The following is a 20,584-nucleotide window of genomic DNA, read 5'->3' as shown; positions in this document are numbered from 1 at the left end:
CCCCCATCCCTCCCCTCGGACCCCTCTCACGAGAGTCTACTGCATCAGGAGGTGCAAGGCTTGCTGCAGATGTAGGCCTTGGAAAAAGTCCCCCTAGACCTTAGGGGCAAGGAGTTCTACTCCTTTTACTTTCTGATCCCAAAGGTCCCATCCTGGACCTGCGAGCCCTCAACAAGCATCTCAAGAAGTTGAGCTTCCGCATGGTTTCCCTGGCCTCCATCATCCCCTCCCTGGATCCGGGAAACTGGTATGCCGCCTGTCCTGTCCCCTGCTCACTTGCAACTTCCCAGTTCCTAATGGGATCCAAACCCTAAAATAAATTCATTTTACTCCGTATAAAGTGTATACAGGGTAAACTCATAAATTGTTATCCCTCTAGAACACTGATAGAGGGATATGCACAGCTGTTTGCTCCCCCAGGTATTAATACTTGCTCTGGGTTAACTAATAAGCAAAAAGTGATTTTATTAAATATAAAAAGTAGGATTTAAGTGGTTCCAAGTAATAACAGACAGAACAAAGTGAATTACCAAGCAAAATAAAACAAAAACACACAAGTCTAGGCCTAATACAGTAGGAAACTAAATGCAGGTAAATCTCGCCCTCAGAGATGTTCCAATAAGCTTCTTTCACAGACTAGACTCCTTACTAGTCTGGGTCCAGCAATCACTCACACCCCTGTAGTTACTGTCCTTTGTTCCAGTTTCTTTCAGGGATCTCTTTGGGGTGGAGAGGCTATCTTCTGAGCCAGCTGAAGACAAAATGGAGGGGTTTCCAGGGTCTTTGTTCTCCTGTGTAACATCACAGTCACAAGATGGAGTCTTTAGCCACCTGGGCAAGTCACATGTCTGTGAATGATTCAGCTTTTTGCAGGCTGACGCCATTGTTTACATGTTAGTTTGAATGTTCCCGGGAAAGCTCAGATGTGGATTGGCATCTCCCAAAGTCCATTGTTAGTTAAGTACTCCCAATTACTTGAATAACCCCTTCACACGATGTTGACCAAATCTGCCTTATGTGCTTCCTACAGCAGACACTTTAAATACAAGCATAGAGCCAATGCTCATAACTTTAGATATAAAAATGATACATGCATACAAATATAATGAATATATTCAGTAGATCATAGCCTGTGCAAAGATATGTTACATGGCATATCTAGAATAAAACATATTCCAGTTATGTCATATTTACACTCATAAGCATATTTCTTTAAAGTATTATGGGGTGCAATGTCACAGCGCCCTTGACTTAAAGGACTCGTACTTTGATATAGTGATCTTTCAAGGACACAGACGCTTCCTCCACTTCACAGTGGGATCCGCAAACTACCAGTTCACAGTGCTCCCCTTCGGCCTGGCTATGGCACCGAGGGTGTTTACAAAATGCATGTCGGTGGTGGTGTCTCACCTCAGGCGTTCAAGTATCCTGATCTACCCGTACCTGGACGACTGGCTGGTCAAGGGTCACTCCAGATCCCAGGTCCAGGACTCCTTCGCGATGCTGTTGACCATGTGCAGGAGACTAGGCCTGTTGATAAACGAGGAAAAATCAACATTAGTCCCTGTACAAAAGATAGAGTTTATCAGGGAGGTCCTTGACTCCGCCAGAGCAAAGGAGTTTCTGCCGCATCACAAGTTCGAGACCATGAGGGACCTCATTGCTGGAGTCTCTGCATTTCCTCTCACAATGGCCAGTGTCTGCCTACGGCTGCTGGGCCACATGGGCGGTGTGCACATATGTCGTCCGCCATGCGAGGCTCCGAAATGCGATCCCTCCAGCAATGGCTGGCTATGGACTGTGCCCTGTCCAGGGATCACATGGACAAGGTCATCACCATCCTATCAGAGGTACTCACAGTGCTGCAGTGGTGGACCGACCCTGGAACAGTCTTCGAAGGAGTCCCGTTCGATACCCTGTGACCTTCAGTGTCGCTGATATCAGATGCCTTGGACTTTGGCTGGGGAGCTCAAGGCACGTGGTCCGCAGAGGAGATGACGTTGCATATAAATGTTAAAGAGCTCAGGTCAGTTTGCCTGGCCTGTGGAGTGTTCCTCCTGCAGTTATCCGGCCAAGTGGTTTGAGTGCTGATGGACTACACAGTCTCGATGTTTTACATCAACAGGCAAGGAGGAACGTGCTTGTCGGCCCTCTGTCAAGAGGCACTCCGCCTATGGGATTTCTGTATCCAGCACGTGATCCACCTGGAGGTGTATCACCTTTCTGGCGTCAGGAACTTGCTGGCAGATTGCCTCAGCAGGTCCTTCTTTTCTCACCACGAGTGGTCGCTCCACTCAGTAGTGTTCCAGATGCTCTTCCAGAGGTGGGGAACTCCCCGAGTAGACCTGTTCGCCACCAGGCAGAACAGGAAATGTCATCAGATTTTCTCCCTGCAGGGTCTTGGCAAAGGTGCTCTTTCAGATGCCTTTCTCCTGTCCTGGTGGAGAGATCTGATGTATGCGTTCCCGCCCATCCTGCTAGTCAGCAGATGGATAAGGCTCGAGTCATTGTGATCGGTCCAGTGTGGCTGTGCCAGCATTGGTTCGGCACGCTATTGGATCTGGTAGTAGTCTCCCATGGCCTCTGCCCAGCCATCCGGACCTTCTCTCACAAGACCACGGTCATCTCCTGCACCCCAACCTTGCCTCCTTCCAGCTCATGGCGTGGATGCTGCATGGTTGAACCCAGAGGAACAAGCCTGCTCCAGGGACTTGCACCAGGTCCTTTTGGGAAGTGGAAAACCCTCCACTAGGGCGACTTACCTGGCGAAGTGGACGAGATTCTCCCACTGGGTGTCTAAAAGTAGCGTCTCTCCAGTGCACTCTTCGCTGCAGTCAATCTTGGAATACCTACTCCTCCTGAAAAATCAGGCCTGGCCCTCTCGTCAATCAAGGTTCATCTAGGTGCCATCTCGGCTTTTCATCCACCGATCCAGGGTAGATCGGTGTTCTCACACGAGATGTCCATCAGGTCTCAAAAGGCTCTTCCCTCCTGTTAGGGATCCTGTCCCATAGTGAGACCTCAGTCTGGTTCTCTTCAGATTCACGGGTCTGCCTTTTGAGCCCTTAGGCTCTTGTTCCCTTTCTCACCTGTCATGGAAAGTCGCCTTTATTGTGGCAGTGACATCGGCTAGAAGGAATTGCCATATGCGATCTTCTACAAAGACAAGGTACAGCTGCGACCCTAGCTGGCCTTCCTGCCGAAGGTGGTGTCTTCCTTCCATATCAACAAGGACATCTTCCTCCTGGTGTTCTGTCCTAAGCCTCACAAGACGAATGAGGAGAGGCGGCTGGACGTCCAACGTGCCTTGGCATTTTACCTGGAGCATATCAAGTCCTTTTGCAGGTTGACACAGCTCTTCATTGTGACAGTGGACAGGATGAAGGGCCTGCCGGTCTCCTCTCAGAGGATCTCTAACTGGATCACTTCCTGCATCTGGACCTGTTATGAGTTGGCGCAGGTTCAGCCACCGCCATTGGTGAAGACCCAGTCGACGAGAGCAGAAGCGTCCTTGGCGGCCTTCCTGGCACATGTCCCCCATCCAGGACATTTGCAGAGCCACGACATGGTCTTCAATGCTCATGTTCACAGCACACTACACCACGCCATCATCCAGCAGGCCAGGGATGACGCTGGGTTTGGCAGAGCTGTGTAAACATACAAAATGGAAAATGACTGCCTAGGAAGGAGTACTGCAGAAAGGGATCTGGAGGTCATAGTGGACCACAAGCTAAATGTGAAGCAAATATCATTCTGGGATGTATTAGCAGGAGTGTTGTAATCAAGACATGAGAAGTAATTCTCCCATCCTACTCCATGCTGATTACGCCTCAACTGGAGTAGTGTGTCCAGTTCTGGGCGCCACATTTCAGGAAAGATGTAGACAAATTGGAAAAAACCCAGAGAAGAGCAACAAAAATGATTAAAGGTCTCGAAAACATGACACATGAGGGAAGACTGAAAAAATTGGGTTTGCTTACTCTAGAAAAAAGAAGACTGAGAGGGGACATAACAATTTTCAAGTACGTAAAATGTTGTTACAAGGAGGAGGGAGAAAAATTGTTCTACTTAACCTCTGAGGAAAAGACAAGAAGCAATGGGCTTAAATTGCAGCAAGGACAGTTTAGGTTGGACATTAGGAAAAACTTTAACTGTCAGAGTGGTTAAGCACTAGAATAAATTGCCTAGGGAGGTTGTGGAATCTCCATCGTGGATTTTTGAGAGCAGGTTGGACAAACACCTGTCAGGCATGGTCTAGATCAGTGGTTCTCAACCTTTTTACCATTGGGGGCTGCATCCATTACTACCGGTATGGCCCTGACGATGTCACATGGGTTGCAGCTCTGTGCTGATTGGGCTGCAGGTTGAGAACCACTGATCTAGATAATACTTAGTCCTGCCATGAGTACAGGGGACTGGACTAGATGACCTCTCAAGGTCCCTTCAAGTGCTACAATTCTATAATCTGTTACCTATGTGGGTATTTATAGATTGTAATCAAGTCATCCCTTAACCTTCTCTTTGTTAAGCTAAATAGATTGAGAGAATCTATTCCTTGAGTCATAAGGCATGTTTTCTAATCCTTTAATCATTCTCATGACTCTTCTCTGAACCTTCTCTCCAATTTATCAATATCCTTCTTGAGTTGTGGGAACCAGAACTGGACATGATATTCCAGCAGTGGTTGCACCAGTGCCAAATGCTGAGGTAAAATAACTTCTGTACTCCTATCGGGGTTCCCCTGTTTATGCATACCAGGATTCCATTAGCTCTTTTGGGTCCTGTGCCACACTGGGAGCTCATGCTTAGATGATTATCCACCAGGTTCCCCAAATCTTTTTCAGAGTCACTGCTTCTTAAGACAGTGTCCCCTGTCCTGTAAGTATTGCCTACATTCTTTCACATAACAAGAACCTAATGCCTAGAAACTGAAGCCAATCAAATTAATATTAGAAACAAGACACACATTTTTAACTATGAGGGCAATTAACCATTAGAACAAACTACCAAGAGAAGTGGTGGATTCTCCATCTTCATGTCTTCAAATCAGACTGGATTCCTTTTTGGAAGATATGCTTTAGTTAAACACAAGTTATTGGGCTCATTACTGGTGTAACTGGATGAAATGTAATGGCCTGTGATATACAGTTGGTCAAACTACAGGAGGGTAAAATGAGGGAAGATATGAGCACTTAGCACACAATTGAGGTATTGAAAACAAAATTAATCAAGGAGCCAAAGGATACAAAGAGAAGAAATTACTGAATTGCCTATATACTAATGCGAGGAGCCAAGGAACAAACAAGAGGAATTGGAATTGCTCATTTATCAGCATAAATCTGATGTAGTTGTATTACTGAAACTTGGTGGGATGATTTGACAACTGGAATGTTAAAATCAATGGTTATAACCCATTTATGAAGGGCTGAGTGGCAAAAGGGGAGAGGGAGTGGAACTCTGTCAAACATTAACTGTTTCCAAATCACTGATAACTCAGAAGAAAATGATCTTGGTTATGTTTCAGTGTCCTAACACAGAGGTTCTCAACCTTTGTCCTACTGAAACTCCCTCAACATGCTATAAAAATTCCATGGCCCACCCATGCCACAACAACTGTTTTTCAGTAGATTAAAAGCCTGGGCCGGTATTAGGGGGTAGCAAGCAGAGCAATTGCCCAGGGCCTCACGCCACGGGGGGCCCCACGAAGCTAAGTTTCTCAGGCTTCAGCTTCAGCCTGGGGAGGAGGGGCTTGGGCTTCAGCCCTGACCAGCAGGGCTCAGAATTCAGCTTTCTGCCCTGGGCCCCAGTGAGTCTAATGCTGGCCCTGTGGTCTGGTTTATTTTCGCAGACCCCCTAAAACCTGCTCACGGCCCCTGGTTGAGAACTCCTGTCCTAACAGATAAAGCACAAGATTGGGTACTAGTTGATGTCTGCTACAGACCCCCCATATCACACTAGGGAACAGGATGACTGACTCTTTACACATGTATCTATAACGTGTAGGGGGGAAAAACTGTGATCCAGATGTGGCGTCACCAGTGCCGAATAGCGGGGAATAATCACTTGCCCCAATCTGTTGGCAATGCTCCTACTAATGCAGCCCAATATGCCGTTAGTGTTCTTGGCAACAAGGGCACATTGACAGGTTTCAGAGTAACAGCCGTGTTAGTCTATATTCGCAAAAAGAAAAGGAGTACTTGTGGCACCTTAGAGACTAACCAATTTATTTGAGCATGAGCTTTCGTGAGCTACAGCTCACTTCATCGGATGCATACCGTGGAAACTGCAGCAGACTTTATATACACACAGAGAATATGAAACAATACCTCCTCCCACCCCACTGTCCTGCTGGTAATAGCTTATCTAAAGTGATCATCAGGTTGGGCCATTTCCAGCACAACTCCAGGTTTTCTCACCCTCCACCCCCCCCACACAAATTCACTCTCCTGCTGGTGATAGCCCATCCAAAGTGACAACTCTTTACACAATGTGCATGATAATCAAGTTGGGCCATTTCCTGCACAAATCCAGGTTCTCTCACCCCCTCACCCCCGTCCCAAAAACCACACACACAAACTCACTATCCTGCTGGTAATAGCTCATCCAAAGTGACCATTCTCCCTACAATGTGCATGATAATCAAGGTGGGCCATTTCCAGCACAAGGGCACATTGTTGACTCATATGCAGCTTCTCGTCCACTGTAATCCCCAGGTCCTTTTTTGCAGAACTGCCACTTAAGCAGTCGGTCCCGAGCCTGTAGCGGTGCATGGGATTCGTCCGTCCTAAGTGCAGGACTCTGCACTTGTCCTTGTTGAATCTCATCAGATTTCTTTTGGCCCAATCCTCCCATTTGTCTAGGTCACTCTGGACCCTATCCCTACCCTCCAGTGTATCTACCTCTCCCCCCAGCTTTGTGTCCTCCACAAACTTGCTGAGGGTGCAATCCATCCCATCATCCAGATCATTAATGAAGATGTTGAATAAAACTGGCCCCAGGACCAACCCCTGAGGCACTCTGCTTGATACTGGCTGCCAGCTAGACATCGAGCCATTGATCACTACCCGTTGAGCCCGACAATCTAGCCAGATTTCTATCCACTTTATAATCCATTCATCCAATCCGTACTTCTTCAACTTGCTGGCAAGAATACTGTGGGAGACCATATCAAAAGCTTTGCTAAAGTCAAGGTATATCACATCCACCCCTTTCCCCATGTCCACAGAGCCAGTTATCTCATCATAGAAGGCAATTCAGGCATGACTTGCCCTTGATGAATCCATGTTGACTGTTCCTGATCACCTTCCTCTCCTCCAAGTGCTTCAAAATGGATTCCTTGAGGATCTGCTCCATGATTTTTCCAGGGACTGAGGTGAGGCTACCTGGTCTGTAGTTCCCCGGATCCTCCTCCTATCAGCCTGATCTTAACCCCAGGCAAAATAATGGAGTGGCCGATACAGGACTCAATTAATAATGGAAAATAATGTAATTAATACAAATCAGCATGGGTTTATGGAAAATAGAGCCTGTCACACTAACATGATATCCTTTTTTTTAACGTGACTACAAGTTTGGTTGATGTAATATACACAGGGGAGATAGAACCAAGCACTCTATGAACATCCAAGGAGAGGAGAGCGTGATGTGCCGGGGAGGCATGTGGTTTAGCCTGAAAAGTGAAGAGATGCACGCATTGGTTGACGTGGAATGGGGATGCCACTTTGGTAAGGAATTTGGGGTGGAGGCAGAGGGAGACTTTGGCCTTATGGAAAATAGTAAAAGGGGAACCACCATCTTAGCAGGTTTGCTCATGTGACATGCAGAGGTAATGGCCATGGCAAGATGACCTTAATGGAAAGATGTGCAAGGGAACACGTAGCAAACGGAGGGTGGTTCACTGAGGGGTGGAAAGAATTAAATTAAGGCACTGGGGGGAGTTGGCTAATGGATGGGTGGAAAGACATTAAGGAGGCCGCAGAGGAAGCAGATGGTAGATGGGTAAGGATGGAGAAACCATCTATCTGAGGGATAAAGGCACTGAGTGCTGCCAGGTGGACACAAACTGAAGAATGGGCAAGTCCAGATTGCCGGAGGTGGAGGAGGTAGTCCAAAGTGACAGGAATGGAAGTGTCATTCTAGGAATAGCTGGGGTCACGGGACCAGACGGTGAAGCTACTCCATTTCGCCTCATAGGATGTTATAGTAGACTGTCATTGACCATGAGTGAGGATGTTGCAGATGGGAGTGGAGCATGCCATGTCTATATTCGAGCACCATCCAAATACCAGGCTGTTAGGTGAAGTGGACTTGGATTAGGGTGTCACATGCGGCTATGGGCTTGGGTTGGCAGACTGGGGGGCAGGCAAAGAGGAAAAGGTCTGTCAATGAATACTGCTGGGCCCAAGCAGGAGCCACAAGGAGGACCTTCACCCAATCCAGATGTATTTTGTGCAAGACTTGGAGGAGTAGGGGGATGGGCAGTGAGACATAACGAAGCTCATTGGTCCATGGAAGGAGAGGGGCATCACCCTGAGAGCCTGGGCCAAGGACCCCTTTGGAGCAGAAAAGGGGTAGCTTGTGGTTGTCTGCTATAGCAAAGAGGTCCTAGTAAGGTGGGCTCCATTGGTGAGAGACTGAGTGAAGCATGGGATCGTGGAGTTCCCACTCGTGGTTGGCATGGAAAGAGCAACTGAAGATGTCCACAGGGGAGTTGCTGGTACTTGGGAGGTGTACCGCTTGGAGAGTGATGCCGTGTTTGAGGCACCAATACCACAGAAGAATGGCTTCCACACAATGGGAGGGAGAAAGGGTTCTGTCTTGTTTGTTGACATACAGGACCGTTGCCATGTTGTCAGAGAGCATTTGGACATGATGGGTGCAGAGGAATGGCAGAAGGGCTTGACATTGATGTTTAGTCTGGCTTCCCTGTGTGATCATAGGCCTTGAGCCGTGTGTCCTTTGACACGAGCGCCCAACCTGCTGTGGAAGCATCTGTAGTCAGGGCAGTGAGTGGCACTGGAGGCATGAAGGGGACGCCCATCAGCACTGAGGACGGCATGCACCATCACATGAGGGAGATGAGGACAGGCGGGAGAAGGACCGTCTTGGTGAGAGGAACCCTTTATGGATTGTATGTTGAGTGGAGGCAGTGTTGGAGACGGTGCATATAGAGGCATACGAAGGGTGTCACCACAGTGCAAGCCGCCATGTGACCTAGGAGCGAGAGGCATGGCCTGACAAGAGTGCACAGCTAGCGGTGAATTCAAGTGACAAGAGAGGTGAGTGTGGCAAAGCACTCTGATAGCAGGAATGTGCTGGCCACTACAGAGTCAAGATGCGCTCCTATGAAGATGAGGCTGCAAGTGGGGATAAGGACTGATTTTTCCTCATTGATTCAGACTCCGAGGTCAGCTTGCAATGTCTGGAGAGCATGGAGTGTGGGAAGGTGCAACAAGGAGCCAGTCATCAAGGTAGAGAAAAAAGGAATGACCCAGACGGCGCATGTAGGCTGCAATGATGGTGAAGACCTTGGTAAATACCTTGGGTGCAGTAGCAGTGTCAAAGGGGAGGACCTTTAACTGATAATGAGAATCACCCATGACAAAGACAAGAAATTTGCAGTGGGTGGAATGAATGTCTATATGAAAATAGACATCCTTCAGATTGAAATCCGCGAACCAGGCTTCTTTGGGGAGACACAGAAGTATCAGGGGGAGTGTAACCATCTGGAAGCGGAACTTGTGGATAGATTAGTTGAGCAATCAGAAATCCAGTATAGGGCAAATGCCAGCTCCTTTCTTCACTATGAAGAAATAGGGGGAGTAAAAGCCATGGTTGCAATAGTACTGCAAGACTGGCTCTATGGCACCCTTTTGCAGAAGGGTATCTGCTTCCTGGTGGAAGAAGTGGTATTGGGAGGGGTCCGATGGGCAACCACTGGAAGAGTGGTGGGGAGGAAAGGAAGGAACTCTGAGGTAGCCCCAGCAGACATTATCCAGCACCCAGTGTTTGGTGGTAATTGAGGCCCAGGTGTGGGTGAAAAGGATAAGGCAGCCACCAAAGATGACATGGGGCGTAGTTGGTAGGTTGGAGGAAAGTTTGAAGTTCTCTGTACAGAAGTCAAAAGTTTTGACTAGGGGTGTGGTGGGTGAACGTGGAGGCAACTGAGATAGAAGCCAAAGGTTATTGCAGATGCTGGGAGCATTGTCGGCGACAAGGTTGTTCAGGTTGGTGCTGGGGGTAAGGCTGGTAAGCCTGGTAGGTGGTTGGCGAGGGCAGGAGGAGGATCAGTTTTGACAATGTGTGAGGTCTGGCGTGTAGAGGCCTAGGGAGTGGCAGGTGGTTCTGGAGTCCTTGAGGGAGTGAAGGGATTCATCTGTTTTATCACTGAATAGTTTGTTGTTATCAAAGGGAAGGTCCTGCAAAGTTATTTGGACCTCCATCGGACAGCCGCTTGACTGAAGCCATGAATCACAGTGAAGTACCACCCCAGGGGCCAGCAACCAGGAAAAGGTGTCAGCGGCATCCACTGTGCCCTCATCAACTAGAGACTGGAATTCCTGCTGCTTATCCAGGAGGAGGAATTCAGTGAATTGGTCCAGTGTTGCATGTGAGCAGGAATCATACTTGGCCAGTATGGCTTCGTAACTGGTTATGAGGAATTGTCGTCCCACAGAGGAATAGACCTTATGCCCGATAAGGTCAATTTTTTTGACTGCACGATCCAGTGGGGTAGAGTGGAGGTGGTGGTGTTGGTCGTGCTCCATGGCCACTTGGACTACTAAGGAGTTATGGGGTGGGTGTTGGAAAAGGAGGTCCATACCCTTGACGGGCACAAAGTAGCAATGTTCCACTGTCTTCAGGGTAAGTGTACATGATGGAGGGGTGTGCCAAAGCACCTGAGCCAGCTGGAGAATGATGTTAGGGATGGGCAGGGCATTGTGGGCAGAGCCTGGAGGCTGAAAGATATCCAGGAAATGATCCTGAGGGTTCTGTATGTCCTCTATGGGAAGATTGTAATCATTGGCCATGCATTGCAAGAGGGCTTGATATTGGGCACGCTCATCTGTAGGAAAGCGGGTGGGGAGGGTATGAGAGGATCATCCAGGGTGGAGGAGGCGCTGGTGTTGACCGACGGTGCCAGTGGTTCCAGAGGTGCCATTGGTGCGGGCAGGTCCAGTGGAATGGGAGCATCCGCAGAAGTGTCATAGGTTGCAGTAGTCGACAGAGAACGTTGGTGATGCATCCACCGTTGGTATGGGTCCCAAGCTGCCCAATAGGGCCAGGCGTATGGGTCACTCAGAACTGATGGTTCCCTTGGATAAGTGAACCACGGATCCGCTAAGTGCTCGTAAGGTGGAGGATGGTGGTCCTCTAGTATCCGGGCTGTACGAGAGGGCAGGAGAAAAAGGCGGGTCCACCACGGAGGACCAGTCCAAGCCCAAAGATGGTTCCGGCAGAGGCGGAGCTGTCGGAGCAGTGCGGTGGAGAGCCCACAAATAGCAGCATCAGCTCAGCTGTGGGTGTTAATGGGGACATGCATCCCAGTGTGCGCAGGGCCTGGCGGGAGACCTCCAACGGTCCTGGCAGAGTGGACGGTAACGGTGGTGAAGGCTGCAATGCCACCTGGTCGAAGTTGTCATCGCTGGAACAGGGTGCCGAGACTTATGCTCCAAGCGGGACTTCTTAAGCGGGACTTATGCTCCAAGCGGGAGGGCCTCCTGTTCTGCACGCAACTTTTCACCTGACCTGGCACAGCTCAGGGAGGAAACGTTGCGCTTTGGAGCGGTCCTCATCAGGGATCTGCCCTTGTGTCCATGCGAGTGCTTCTTATGAGCATGGCCTTTGGAAGGAGGCGGCGGTGCGGCTGGCGCTGGGTGGGACGGGCCTGGAGCGGAGCTGACTCCTGGGCGGACCAGAGGTCCATTGGTGCCAGTTCCTGTGGAGGGCCTGGGTCCGTAGCCCCCTCCATTAGGAATTTGCAGAGATGAAGCTCACAAGCTTCCTGAATTCTAGGTGGGAAGGAGCAGCAGATGGAGAAGCACGCTGCTACATGAGCTTCACCCAGACAGTATAGGCGCCTTTGGTGTTCTGGGAATTCCTACAGCTAATTCCTAACTAAACTAACAACTATGAGCTAAGGGAAAATGAGGAATGTACAACTAACTATATACAATATACGATCTGAGAACGTAATTTTTGAAAGAATAGCAATGAAGATAGAGAAATGAGGTTTCCGACTGTGGCCATGCAATGGTAAGAGGGAACTGTAGTGTCGTCGACCCCCACAGCTTCTTAAAGCCTTGGACACACCATGCGGTGGATGCACGTGTGAGTCAACAGACACTAATATGAACAGTTCTGGCGCATGGCACGCATGCACATCCGTGATTGGAATCAACATAGAGACCATCACTCGAAGAATAACTTATAGCACAGTTTCAGAGTTATAAAGTACCAGTAACATTATTAGTTTAAACAATCCTATCAAAGAAAGCTGCAAAGGGGTCCCTGTGAAGTTACTGCCCAGCTGCTCATAGTGGATCTCTGATGGTAACATTGAAAAGGGGAGCTTGTATTCCCATTGTCTTCAACTGCATGTAAACTATTTTAACAAAGGGAACAGCAATCCCTGTTTTCCCCTCTGTGTTCTGTATCAATAAAATGCTATAGTCACTTCACTATAAAATCATACTCTGTTAACAGCATCCACTGTCTAGTTCACGGGCGGGCAAACTTTTTGGCCTGAGGGCTGCAATGGGTTTCAGAAATTGTATGAAGGGCTGGTTAGGGGAGGCTGTGCCTCCCCAAACAGCCAGGCATGGCCCAGCCCCTGCCCCCTATCTGAGCCCCACACACACACTTTTCGTCCCCTGACAGCCCCCCCAGTACTCCTGCCCCATCCAACCCCCCCATTCCCTGATGCCCCCCTGCCCCATCCAACTCCCTGCTCTCTGTCCCCTGATCATCCCCAGACCCCGTCGCCCCTAACTGCTCCCTGCCATCCCATTCAACCTCCCTCTCCTTCCTGACTGCCCCCCCAGGACCCGCCCCATCCAACCACCCCTTCTCCCTGACTGCCCCCAGGACCCCTGCCCCCATTCAACCCTGTTCCCTGCCCTCTGACCTCCCCAAACCCTATCCACACCCTGGCCCCTGACCTCCCCCCAAACTCCCCTGCCCTCTATCCATCCCCCTCCCCCACTCCCTGCCCCCTTACCGTACTGCCTGGAGTACCGATGGCTGGTGGCGCGGCTGCACCAGGACAGGCAGCCGCGTCACCCGGCTGGACCTAGCCACACACCATGCAGCACAGAGCAACGAGTCAGGCTGGGCTCTGCAGCCTCGCTGCCCCAGGAGCTCGCAGCCCCACCGCCCAGAGCATTGAGCTGGCAGCACAGTGAGCTGAGGCTGCGGGGGGAGGGGGAACAGCAGGGGAGGGGCCAGGGGCTAGCCCCCCGGGCCAGGAGCATCAGGGGCTGGGCAGAGTGGTCCCACGGACCGGATATGGCCCACAGGCCTTAGTTTGCCACCTCTGGTCTAGTTCCAGTGTGCTTTTATGTCCAATTGTTGTCTGTTTACTTAGATGGTAAGTGCTGCAGGTAAATGGCCATGTCTTCGTTATGACTAGCTGAACATGTTGTCACCACTCAAGTGATAAAAAATAATGTGTCAAATTATTATTTCTTTGAAAATATGAAAATCTATTTCTGGTTATTTTTTCTGTGTTTCAGGTGAAGTTCAGTATAAAAACTTATACAAAATTCCTCTCAGTAACCTTGTTGGGAGGAGCATTGAACGACCTCTGAAGTCACCATTAGTCCCCAAGGCCATCACCACCCCAACGTCCAGTGTTATTGCCTCGGCTCCTGTCAGTCACTCATTATCTTTGTCTCGTATGGAAATTAAAGAAATTGCAAGCAGGACACGCAAAGAACTACTAGGTAAAGCCTCTTGATCGATATAATCAATTCCCAATTATACTACCTAGAGTCTCTGTCACCCATTTAGATTTCTGGAGTGACACATAGCAGAAAATACTACAAAAATAAGATGTCAGCTGGTGAAAAAGCAGCCTCTTTGTAAAAAGGCTACATGCTTTAAAGAAAACATAAAAACTTTGGTAATCTGGTGTCTGATTCACTAATGCACACAGTAGGTCTGTACTCTAACCCAGTCATAACATAGCCAGTGTCTGAAGCCAGTGAAAGGTATTGTAGCTATAACAGCCCCCATGAATGTTTAATCTCTTTTTTGAAAACTAAGTCTTTTATTCCTTTATTGAGGCCTCTTGGATGAGAAAGTTCCCAAATCAGAAGTAGCACAGAAGCAAAAGAAGGTTCCTCGAAAACCATCAGACCCCAAGCAGGGAGCAATAAGGTCAACAAGCAGTGACAGGTAAAGAGGAGGATTTAAAAAAGAAGCACACTAAATGAGAGGTAAAATCCTTGGGGCATGAACTGTGTTTTCCTTTGTGTAGTGCAATGGGTCCTGACCCTAAGTGGGCTGCTGGGTTGTACTGTAATATTAATGATAATTTTAAACTATAACCCGTTTTAAAAAAAAATTCCATAACGCTGCCCGGTGTAGTGTCAGAACTGGGACCAGGAATAATTTTGGCTAAGGATTGTCAATATTTTCATATCATCTCTGGTTTCTAGGTGTTTATAGCCTTTTTGAATTATATCTGGCTGTACCTAGGAACCAAATCATGGACCGATGAACAAAACCAGACTAAATGTGCCTTGATAGGGTAACTACCATGTTTGCGCCTCTCTCAGAAGATTTTGGCAAACAGATTTGCAGATTTTGGATTCACTGGTGAGACAGGGTTAGGCCAGACAGCTACAGGAGAGTGCAGGAAGGAAGGTATAATCCTTTGATAAGTAGGTCCCTCTTCCCCGGGTAACTGAGCAGGGGTTACTCCAGGTTAATTAGCCAATTAAAAACCTGGAGCCAATTAAAAACCTGCCAGAATGGGGTTAAAAGCCTTCCCCCCAGCCAGTCAGGGGGGTGATAGGTGTTGTGAGAATGAAGGCAAGCTGTTGGAGAGCTGAGCGGTGCGGAAGCTGACATGGACCAGGGGAGAACCCCACAGGTATAGAGACTGGGGAGAAACCCTACCCTAAACAGGAGTTAAGGACCCTTCCAGGTCCAAAGACCTGAAGAAAAGGACCCTGCCAGAGGGGAGAGACTGAGCCTTGCATTTGGTGTGATGCTGCCACACCCGAAAGGACTACCAGAGACTAGGGGCTTTCCCTCCCCCGGCAGGCGGATCGGGAGGAACCTTGCCCAAGTAAAGTCGGGACAATAAGCCAAGAGGCGTGGGGAAATAACCCAGGGAAGCTAGCAGATTTCTTGGGAATTGGCAGCATGAGGCTGCTATTTGTAGGGTCCCTGGATTGGGGCCTGGAGTAGGGGGCAGGACTGGGCCCCTTTCCCCTTTTCCTCTTATTGGATGTCCACTGAGGAGGCCAGAAGCCCCAGTGAAGCAGTGAGGGTCTAGCAGGCCCAGAAACAGGAAGGCCGCTTGGAGACAGTATTTCCCTGCCCACCATAAAATGGGAGGGGAGGGATTCTGAGAGACAAGACGCTATCCTGACCCACTGCTAGAAAGAAGCGTGGGACCCACCGAGACGGAGAAGTCCTGTTCCCTCTTTACAGTCCTTGCTGACTATATAGAATTTCTCTAAATTGCCTCCCCCTCAGCCCTGCTGCTCCTGCAATACTCAGTGCACTATGGAATCTATACTTGAGAAGAGCAAAGGCACGATTTGGCCCAGACATGACCGGTGATTTTTTTCATTAACACAATTTTAAATTACAGAGAATAAAAGTAGATTGATTTAAATATTTTGACTAGAAATGACAATATAAAATATTTGTGTGAGACGGTCAGCCTCACCTCAGTCCCTGGAAAATCATGGAGCAGGTCCTCAAGGAATCAATTCTGAAGCACTTAGAGGAGAGGAAAGTGATCAGGAACAGTCAGCATGGATTCAACAAGGGCAAGTCGTGCCTGACTAATCTAATTGCCTCCTATGACGAGATAACTGGCTCTGTAGATGAGGGGAAAGCGGTGGACGAGTTGTTCCTTGACTTTAGCAAAGCTTTTGACATGGTCTCCCACAGTATTCTTGCCAGCAAGTTAAAGAAGTATGGGCTGGATGAATGGACTATAAGGTGCATAGAAAGCTGGCTAGATTGTCAGGCTCAACGGGTAGTGATCAATGGCTCCATGTCTAGTTGGCAGCCTGTATCAAGTGAAGTGCCCCAGGGGTCGTTCCTGGGGCCGGTTTTGTTCAATATCTTCATTAATGATCTGGAGGATGGTGTGGATTGCACCCTCAGCAAGTTTGCAGATGACACTAAACTGGTAGGAGAGGTAGATACGCTGGAGGGTAGGGATAGGATACAGAGGGCCCTAGACAAATTAGAGGATTGGGCCAAAAGAAATCTGATGAGGTTCAACAAGGATAAGTGCAGGATCCTGCACTTAGGATGGAAGAATCCCATGCACCGCTACAGACTAGGGACCGAATGGCTCGGCAGCAGTTCTGCAGAAAAGGACCTAGGGGTTACAGTGGACGAGAAGCTGGATATGAGTCAACAGTGTGCCCTTGTTGCCAAGAGGGCCAATGGAATTTTGGGATGCATATGTAGGGGCATTGCCAGCAGATCGAGGGACGTGATCGTTCCCCTCTATTCGACATTGGTGAGGCCTCATCTGGAGTAGTGTGTCCAGTTTTGGGCCCCACACTATAAGAAGGAATTGGAAAAATTGGAAAGCGTCCAGCGGAGGGCAACAAAAATGATTAGGGAACTGGAACACACAACTTATGAGGAGAGGCTGGGGGAACTGGGATTGTTTAGTCTGCGGAAGAGAAGAATGAGGGGGGATTTGATAGCTGCTTTCAACTACCTGAAAGGGGGTTCCAAAGAGGATGGATCTAGACTGTTCTCAGTGGTAGCTGATGACAGAACAAGGAGTAATGGTCTCAAGTTACAGTGGGGGAGGTTTAGGTTGGATATTAGGAAAAACTTTCTCACTAGGAGGGTGGTGAAACACTGGAATGCATTACGTAGGGAGGTGGTGGAATCTCCTTCCTTAGATATTTTTAAGGTAAGGTTTGACAAGCCCTGGCTGGGATGATTTAGTTGGGGATTGGTCCTGCTTTGAGCAGGGGGTTGGACTAGATGACCTCCTGAGGTCCCTTCCAACCCTGATATTCTATGATTCTACGATTCTATAACTTCATCCATGAACATTAACTGCCGGGGATATTTGATTGTCTGTAAACTTGATATTTGTGTGCATTTTCTATTGTCCGGGTTGGTGGGAATATGAGTGAATACTCTGAAAAATCAGAGTTAAAAGGAGAGGGGTCAAACTATTCCGAGGTCCTAGATCTGTCTTCAGACTAAAGTGGTTGTGCCCAGGGATAGCTGTTCATTTGCTTCTTGCTTTGATCTGAGTGTTTTCACAGAGATTTTGCCTTCCTTCTTGCAGGATAATTTCAAGCTCTTTTGAAAGCAATTCTGAAGGGCGTCACCTTTCCACTAGTTCAGATCCTGATACTGCAGCAAACCGGGAGGAGAGCCCACCATCTAGCAGTCCATTTCATCTCACTACTTCATTTGATGAAGACATCATTGACTTGAAGTGAAGACAATCTTGAGTCCCTTATTTTCTCCTTTTCCTTTTCTTATGACTCTGAAGGCCTTATAGGAATGTCACAACACTGCTTTTAGTTATAACGTATGGCTTGAATGGAGAATATTGGTGAATATTCTCTACAGAACCCAATTGGGTGAAGCTTTTTTGCCATCTTTATGTTACCTTTCTCAGTTAAAGAACCTTTGGCTCGTATTGTAACAAGGTGGTAGATATCAATGGTAGTTTTAAGATGAAAATTTTAAGTAAATAAAAGGATTCATTTTTATTCTCTCTGAACTTCTTATGTTTGGAGTACCTGAATGAGAGTAATATTTAGCTGTGTTATTTGCAGCCACTGATATTACAAATTATTCCATAGCACAGTGTGTCACGTAGAAAGATAATATTTATAAAGAAAATAATTTATTTCAAATTTTTTAAAAGATAAAAACAAACTTGTGGCAAAGTTCTTTTCAGCCAGGATGATCTGTCCCTGAAGTGGTACCATTCTGTTATAATGTTTACTGAAGAACCAAGGATATTCTATGAAGATCAGGTAAGACAAAGCATAAATTTCTAACAGTGAGAGTAATTAAGCACGGAAACAATTTACCAAGGGTCATAGTGGAGTCTCCATCATTGATCATTTTTAAATCAAAAGTGAAGGTTTTTCTAAAAGTTCTGCTCTAGGAATTATCTTGTGTAAGTTAAATGGCCTGTGTTATACAGGAGGTTAGACTAGATGATCACAATGGTCTCTTCAGGCCTTGGAATCTATTAAGATACAAATATGTTTTCTTAGCTCTCATCTTTCCATGTATATTTTTTTTGAGAGGAACCTGAAAACAAGATTTGGAGTAAAAATTCCACAATGCAAAGAAGTTTGTAGAAAAATATGAACTTTCAAATTATCCTCTAAAAATTGAAAATCAAAGATAAAGGAAGAAAGATGCATCAGGCTAACAACGTAACTGGAATATTATCCCTGTTGTGTACCTGCAGGCTTCTTGAAAACACAGTATGTAGGAGCCAGCTTCTGATTTTGCGTTCCATTTTCTATCAATGTTTGGAGTTGCAGATGAACCTCCTGTTAACATGCAGGCACCTGTATTTGTTGCTGTTTGCTTGTGCAAACTTGTTAAATGATAAAATTTTAGACTGCTCCAAATAGCTACATTTTGCTGAGTGAATTCAGGCTGAAATGTCACTGAACAGCTAGGTTTTTGTGGTGAAATAGTAACAATAAACCTTTTGATGTATGAAGGATAGATTTCACCTACAAAATGATTCTTGAGGCCGTTCCTGAATTTTCTGTATGCCAAAAAATCAATTTGCAACAAAAATCAAAATGTTTTGCTTTTTCACGAAAATGTGATGTTTTCCTCCTTTTTTACTTTAAGATGTCAGCTCTATTTACAAGTTATTTCTTGTTCCATAATTAGAAATTGTTCAGCATCTTCATTATTTTAGGGATGCCATGCTGGTGTCATAGTTTGTTTCCTTCTTAGCATGAACAGCTGCAAACTTGTGTCTTTTAAATGAGTGTATCTGAATATAATCCAGTTTCCTGCCTAGTACTCTATTACTAACCTTTTACCAGTATAGGTAGCTGCTAATTGCTCCGCCAAGAAAATATTAATTAACTTCATTTAAAGGATCATTTCTTATTCTCAGCTGTAACATCTGATTAAGGAAAGAAGCAATATTTTCAGCTGCAATCATTCTTTCATTAGAAGAAAGTATTTTAACCAGTGGTTAGTATTACAGTATTTTTAAACCAGAAAATCTGTGTGCTGTAATTCTAAGTAAAAGCATCTAAGAAAAGAGAGCTGAAATTGTTTGCCAGAGATTTCAACTGTTGTGAGAGAGCACGCCACAGTTGCTGGAAAGAGCTTACACACCCTATGCCATTTACCAGTTCAGTTCAGGTTGAAAAATGAAGCTGAAAGATGCCAAGCGTGGCACTTACTTTTAATGGAGTCTGGGGCCTATTCTGTGTGTGAACGACAGTATTTCATTATACAACTATATTCAGGGCAGACCATGTTAGCATGTAAGTGAACATGTATGGGGGCTCATTGAACCCACTTTAGAAGCACTAATTGCACTAACATCTCATCCTGAAAGAAACAACAGTCTTTTCTTTCCCTTTCTGCATCCTCAGCCTTGTTCCATTATGTTGCTTCTGTTGTGTTAGTTGTACATGCATATGCTCATGGGTTATTTTGGAGCCTATACTCATGTGTTGCAAACTCAGGCTTTAGTTAAAATAAAATTTTAACTGGAAATTTTGTTTTGTTTTGTCAAAATATCAAATTGTAAATTGAAATAGCTCATGGAACTGTTCTCTTCTTCTGCTATTCTAGCACAGTCCACACAACTCAGCATATAAAAATTAGCATTAGCAAGATCCTGAAGCTGCTGAGGGAGCTAAGAGGGCATACTGAAGGGACTTAGCAAAGAGCTGCATAATCAGTAGGGCTGTCAAGTGATTAAAAAAATTAATCGCAATTAATCATGCGATTAAAAGAATCGTGCAATTAATTACACTGTTAAACAAGAATAGAATACCATTTATTTAAACATTTATGGATGTTTTCTACATTTTCAAATATACTAATTTCAATTACAATACAGAATACAAAGTGTACAGTGCTCATTTTATATTTATTTTTGATTACAAGTATTTGCACTGTAAAAAAACAAGAGAGTGTTTTTAATTCACCTAATACAAATATTCTAGTGCAGTCTCTTTATCATGAAAGTTGAACTTAAAAATGTAGAATTATGTACAAAAAAACTGCATTCAAAAATAAAACAATGTAAAATTTTAGAACCTGCAAGTCCACTCAGTGAGTTAACTGCGATTAATTGACAGCCCGAATAATCAGTGCAGGAAAGGCCTCAGGAACGGAGAAATGAGAGAAC

General features: G+C 46.6%; 1 protein-coding gene across 3 annotated transcripts in view; it reads left to right on the top strand.

Moving 5' to 3' along the window:
- The window catches only part of GARNL3 (GTPase activating Rap/RanGAP domain like 3), a 203,210-nt gene extending 185,286 nt beyond the window's left edge, over positions 1-17,924 (top strand). For all 3 annotated transcript variants that reach the window (XM_084649926.1, XM_084649927.1, XM_084649928.1), the window contains 3 exons: positions 13,734-13,943; positions 14,286-14,397; positions 17,510-17,924. In XM_084649926.1, coding sequence (XP_084506052.1) covers positions 13,734-13,943; positions 14,286-14,397; positions 17,510-17,666 — 479 coding nt within the window. In that variant the 3' untranslated portion in view covers positions 17,667-17,924. The remainder of the gene's footprint in view (positions 1-13,733; positions 13,944-14,285; positions 14,398-17,509) is intronic.
- Positions 17,925-20,584: the final 2,660 nt, after the last annotated feature.

This window comes from Lepidochelys olivacea (genome assembly GCF_965140295.1).
Source record: "Lepidochelys olivacea isolate rLepOli2 genome assembly, chromosome: 16".
Lineage (NCBI taxonomy): Eukaryota > Metazoa > Chordata > Testudines > Cheloniidae > Lepidochelys > Lepidochelys olivacea.
Note: the sequence above shows the minus strand (reverse complement) of the source record. Positions and strands in the feature narration are given on the sequence as shown.